This window comes from Condylura cristata, unplaced genomic scaffold (assembly GCF_000260355.1).
Source record: "Condylura cristata isolate star-nosed mole 26May11 unplaced genomic scaffold, ConCri1.0 scaffold00003, whole genome shotgun sequence".
Classification (NCBI taxonomy): Eukaryota; Metazoa; Chordata; class Mammalia; order Eulipotyphla; family Talpidae; genus Condylura; species Condylura cristata.
This window is the reverse complement of record NW_004567104.1, coordinates 72313349-72319435: the sequence shown is the minus strand read 5'-3', so window position 1 is coordinate 72319435 and position 6087 is coordinate 72313349. Positions and strand designations below refer to the sequence as shown.

Below are 6087 nucleotides of genomic sequence, written 5' to 3'. Positions count from 1 at the left end.
CACTCAGGCGGGCACGCGCACACAGGCGGGCACGCGCACACAGGCGGGCACGCGCACACAGGTGGGCAGGCGCACACAGGTGGGCACGCGCACTCAGGCGGGCAGGCGCACACAGGTGGGCACGCGCACACAGGCGGGCACGCGCACTCAGGCAGGCAGGCGCACTCAGGCGGGCACATTAAAGCTGGTGAGGTGGGTGGGCCCCGTGTTCTCATGCAGAAGAGTTTCCAAGTTGGACAAACATCAACAAGCAGAGGACTTTTCATCAGGGCGTGGATGAAACCGGGAACCCGCGGCCCCAGACACAGTGTCCCCCTCAGAAGTTACTTACTAGGTTGGCATTTAAAGGAGACCAGGAGGTATTTACTGCTTCCTGGACAAAGGTCAGGTCCAAAAACACGGCTATTGACCAGGAGGTGGCAGGCCCGCTGGTTCTGGCACTCGTCCAGCACCTTCTAAAACGAGGGTAGAAAAGGGACAGACTTGAAAACCACGCACGGCGTCGACGAGACCCGCACCTGGCTGCCCTGGGCTCGGGGCGCCCTGTGCCACCTGCAGGTTCTAGCACATGCAGCCGCAGCGTGTCCCAGCACACACGTGAACAGGAAGCAGCTCCCGGGCCCCACTCTCCCAGAAGCCTGTTGTGACAGTGGCAGGCTCCCCCACACTCCAGCCTCCAGTGGCCTCAGCTGGCTCCAGGGGACAGAACCAAGTCGGAGAATCTCAGCACGCCCACTGCCAGGGACTGGGAGCCCCTTCCGGGAAGGTCCCCTGGTGGAAGAGCCGAGACTGGCCTGTGAGGGTCGGGTCCGGCTCCTCGTCCTTACAACTGGCCTACATGGGCACAGGAAGCCTTAGCACTGGGGGTGCCCCTGGAGCCCCTGGCACAGGCCGGCAAACGAACACTGCCAGGCTGAGCCCACCCTCCGCCACCTCCCGCTTCTCCTTGCAGCGATCGTTCCAGAGGATGATTCAGCTCTTTGCTCCACCACAAAGCTTCCCTCCCAACCTCTCTCCTGACTCCTCCAGGCAACTGGCCCTTGTGAGTGCATCTCCCTGGGGGTGCTCACAGCAGCGCCCTGCGTTGTGGGAACCACCGCATGTCACTGCCCTTCTCCCACGTGGGCTCCTGAGCAGAGCCAGCTGCGCCTGTGACAAGCACGTAAGCCCCCATCGGCCTGGGAAAAGACACCAAGGTCAGTGCAAATGTCCCCACGAGTCTGCCTGTTACCGTGGGCTGCATGTGGGTAGTTCTGGGGCCCTTTGAAGATGCCACGTTTTTCTAGCAGCTCTGGAACCACCTGCCACCTCGAGAGGCCTTGAGATGTGTGTGAGATCAGGAGAAATGCCAAGGGAAACCCCAAGGGTGCCCAGATGATAGTACCATTCTCATGGTCCAGGGTCATGGTGAAGCAGCTCGGCACTTGGGACCCCTCGGGACTCAACCACATCCACAGAGAGGCAGGTGCAGGGCTGTGTCTGCAAAATGCAGGCAGGGAGGGAGTTGGGGGGCAGCCTGTGGACCCTCAGTCTCGGGCTGGGTCTGCTGCAGGCCTCCTGTTCCATCTACCTGTTCTCTCCTTACACTGGGCGACCCCGGCCCGGGGTGAGGGGGGGGCGCACCTCGCCTCAGCTCCCAACTGCAGTTTAAAAGACAGAGAGCGAAGGCTCTTGATCTCTGGATGAAAGAGCAGTGCAGGTGGATGTTTCTGGCACACAAACCCTCCAAACAACATCAGATCTGTGTTCGCAGATGCTAACTTGCTAGCCTGGCTGGGTGAACATCCTCTCCCGCAGGGCTCCTGGCAGAGGCGGGCACCCATGTTGGAGGGTGAGGTTGTGCCCATGCCTCGGTGCTTCAGGGCGCCAGGGAGTCTTACTTCACAAAGCAGGCACTTCCGCCCTCTGGGCAATGTTCTTAGTATGTGCGTAGGAGGGCAGCAGACTGGGTACCAGGGCTGGGGGCAGGGCGGGGTGAGGGATGGGGTGGGCAGGGTGGAGGGATTCAGCTCCAGAGCGGCCTCCATGGGCAAGGACTGGGCACGCAAGGGAAGTCACTGCTGTCCCCAGAAGCAACATGATGTCTCTCCTTGGGCTGTGGAGGGAGGGACAGGGCCCCCTTCAAACACCTCGTTTTGGCTACTCAGCTGGGAGCCAGTCACTCGTGCCTGTACCTACCACGTAACTACTAACACGCTACAGTGCTTGGAATGGTAACAAGGGAGGGGAGAAACAGACCCTTGCGTGTTCGCATTAGCTTTGCTTCTCCTCTTCGGGCCTTAGGGAGAGCAGCACAATGTCTCCTTGGTCCTCCGAGGACATCTGTCTGTCCCACATTCCCTGGGATTGCCAATTCCACCTGACGTCTAATTTGCCACCTGCCCTAACCATTCTGACGTCGACGTGATCCTAAGGAACTTGGAGGCACTAACCAAGTCCAAGGCCGAGGCTCCATAGTCTTGACTGACCAGTGGTAAATGTGGGGGCCCCGGGACAATGCAGCAGGTGTTACTGGTAAGCGGAAGCCGTGAGTCCTCTAAAGCCATCATTGAATAATAGTTTCAGTTTCCCCTTCTACCAAGTCTTTCCCTACAGCAACCAAAAATGTAAGGATGAAGGTGCGCCAAACCAAACACTGGCCTGAGTCAGTGGATGTGGGGCCAAAGTGCCCCGCATGACAATAAGGTGACCATCCATCAACCACCGGAGCAGAAAACCCCAGACGAGTGAGTGTCCCTAATTCCCTTGCCGGAGTTCGTTCTCTGGGAAGTTGGCTGTGACCTCAGACGCCAGCCCCACAGATCCTTCGGTTTCCCCTAAAGGGTCTACAGTCTCCCCTTCGCTCTGGGGTACACCTGGAAGTCAAGGCCCATGGAGCGTGCTGAGTTTTCCTGTCGTTTGCAGAAGGCCCACAGTAAACTCATGCTGCAGGGGTGCGATCCAGTGAGGAGGGTCCCACGAGACCACAGCGGGCCCTTGGGAGACACACGTGAAGACTCACCTACGATCCTACAAAAGGTGATGTGCAGAAATGGGTTTTCGTGGGTCAGGCTTGCTTTGTGCGCACTATGAGGCCACATAGAGAGTCAGAGTGACAGAGAGAGGGGAGAGAGCCATTTTTATCCATTCACAGCACCCACGAAGCAATACCTGCAGTGTGGTGGGGGCCACACAGGTTAAGCCGTCTTCCCTCTGGGAGGTGGGCTGCTGGGCGCTACACCTTTGGGAACCTTGCCCATAAAATGCCGATTGGACACTTATCGTGGAATGCCGAGGGCACTGCAGATTCAAGTGGTCCCCGTCACAGGCAAAGGCGGTGTGGTTTTGCAGGAGTTTGGTTAGGTAACCTGGAAAATATTCAGCCGGGTTACAAGAGGCCCAGGAACTTCGACCTCCTCCACCAGGGTGAGTGCAGAGGCCTGGGCCCACGAGGAGGCAGCTGGCCGGTCAGGAGAGGCAGGCAGGGCTTCCCTAGCATCGTCCTCGAAGGAAAAGGCACCAAACTCGGCCCTGAGCTGGGCCCGGGGGTGCAGAGGCCAGTTCACCGGGCCGGCCGAAAGCCTCGGTCTGGGTTTGGCCTGCTGGGAGGCTCCGAGTTGCCCGTTCCCTTTGAGAACCAGCACAGAGGGATGGGCCAGGAGCTAAGAAGTCCTGAAGCCTCGAGGAGCAGGTGAACATTCCCAGTGGGTGTGAGAGCATGCGGGTGCCTGCCCCAAGGGAGGTGCCTGTTCTCTGATCTCCCACTAGACCGGGTCTTCCCAGAGTGGAGGGGCGCCCTTTTAACTTTAGGAAACCACCCCCAGAGCTGCCTCAGGCTTGGGGAGGAAAACAAGGCAGGACACCTGCGTGGGGTGAAGGCCTTCGCTGAAGGGAGGGGAGAGGGCAAGGTGGGCCCATGAGGGGTCCCATTTGGCCCCTCCAAATCCATGTCTACTGGGCATTTCGGAAGTGACCTTTTTTGGAAATGGGGACACTGCTGATTATCAATAGCTAGGCTGAGGCCACCCTGGAGGTGAGTTGGCCCTTACTCCCACGGGGCTCGTGTCTTTAAAAGAAGAGACACAGAGGGAAGACAGTTATGCAAACCCCAAGTGATGCATCATAGGACAGCGGGCAGCCCCCAGGAGCTGGGAGCTGCCAAGGACTCTTCCCTAAAGCCTTCTTAACCCGGGACACTTGATTTCACATCCAAGCTTCCACAACCAGGAGATAACGACTTTCAGTGGCTTTCAGCTCACTAGTGTGTTGTCATTTGTTCCCTCAGTCACTGAAACAAACCCAGGCACCCCAAGCCAAACTCCCTGCTCCTTCTCAAACAAGCTGAGGCAAGGGCTGGGTGCTCCCTGGCCTTGAGGAGATGAAGGAAGGTCAGGCGTGGGCGGCCCGAGCTGTTTCTCAGAAAGGAGGAAGGAAGGTTCATCTGAAACGTAGACTCCTTTCCTCCTTCTCACACCTCAGAGGTCAATCTCCAGGCAGCTGGGAGGGCAGCCAGGGGCTTTTTGGGGAGGTGTGTGTGGGAGCTGGGCTTGGCAGCTGAGGGCCTCTGAGGGGAGGAGGTGGAGGAAGTCCTCAGAACTTTCCCAATTCCCACACAGACAGACCTGTGCCGAAGTTATCCCTGCCAGCTTTTGGAATCCTGAACCATAATTTGCAGCAAAAGTCTCCCAGGGCATCTCCCCAAGTCTTCCTGAAAGTCATGTTGTGGTCACACCTGCCAGTCCAGAATGTTCCAACGAACAGAGGGAGTACTCACTCGTGCACTTCATCAGAACTTAGCTCCCACACTGCAGCTCCCTCCAGTCCCCCGAAACCGCCAAATCATCCTAAGTCTGGCCAAGTATTTAGTGACTATGAGTCACTTCACGTAAAGAAGCAAAGTAGCAAAAAATGATGTCAAGTACGAGAAGTACAGTGCACCCTAGGGCGCAGAGTCCTCCTGGTGGCCCCAATACCATGGGTCAGGTTTTCCTGACACACAGGAAGGACTCACCCGAGGCTGCCAGTAAAGCCAGGAGCTGTGAGAGCCTAGCTTAGTGGGATCTTAGTATCCTGTCATGAGCCACCCAGGGAACCCCTGGCCTGGATGTTTTTCCTAGGCCAGGCTCTCCATCATCCTGCCCCCCCACCCACCCCCGAGGCTGATCACCACATACTTGAGTCACTTCTGAGGCATCGTTAAACCTTCTTGTCCATCACCCCAGATCCTATTCATCCCCTCCAGAGGAAACCTAGAACACCCACTGCTTTCAGCAGTATGGACAGGTACCCGTGGCCCACTGAGAATCACCTGGGGAGATGGGCATGTTCAGAAGCTTGTAAAAGTTGAAAAGTAAGTAGAAGTTGAGGAACTCAGATGATTGTGTCAGACAGTATCATACCAACATTGTCCGTAGCACTAACTCTATGTCCTAATGCCCAGAGCTGCGTTACGGGCATACGTATGTATGACATACATTTATGTTACAAAGGAGATATTGCAATCACGATTAAGTTCAGACTCTTAGGATGGGACGATGACCCTGAGTAGGGTTCCCTACCATCACCAAGGTCCTTGTGAGAGGGAAGCAGGGAGTTCAAAGTCAGGAAAGGGGGATGAGGCCACAGGACCAGAGGTTGGAACAATAAAGCCACGAGCCAGAAGATGTAAGTGGCTTCGAGAAACTAAAAACTTCTAGAAAAGGAAATGTAACATGCTGTTGCTCTGAAGCCTCCAGAACAAATGAAAACCACTTCATTTTAAACTTCTGTCCCTCCAGTGCTGTACGAGAAGAAATCTGTGTTGCTTTAAGCTACTCAATCTGTGATCATTTGTTACAGCAGATGTCGGAAACTAATACTGTTTATACAGGTGCGTCTTGCAACAACTCGGTGAAGATGAGAGAAATAGGACTGTAGTTATAAGAACTGATGTCTAGCAAGAGCTTGGTAAATACTGACATTTGGGTTAAAGCTGAGCGAGGCCTGTGCCTGTGTATATATACACAGTGAGCACGACATCATATATAAATTCTCTTACTGTGGGTTGAGGTCAAAGCGGAAGTAGGTATTAGCAAGAGAGAGGGCTCCAAGCTAAGCAAAGAAAACTAG

The 6087-nt window shown here is 55.9% G+C and overlaps 1 protein-coding gene across 1 annotated transcript in view; it reads right to left on the bottom strand.

The window, feature by feature from the left end:
* EVA1C (eva-1 homolog C (C. elegans)) overlaps positions 1-6087 on the bottom strand; it is a 68089-nt gene that overhangs the window by 37450 nt on the left and 24552 nt on the right. Inside the window, exons 2-3 of the mRNA XM_012732284.1 lie at positions 3151-3347; positions 332-455 (exon numbers count right to left, since the gene is read on the bottom strand). Coding sequence (XP_012587738.1) covers positions 332-455; positions 3151-3347 — 321 coding nt within the window. The remainder of the gene's footprint in view (positions 1-331; positions 456-3150; positions 3348-6087) is intronic.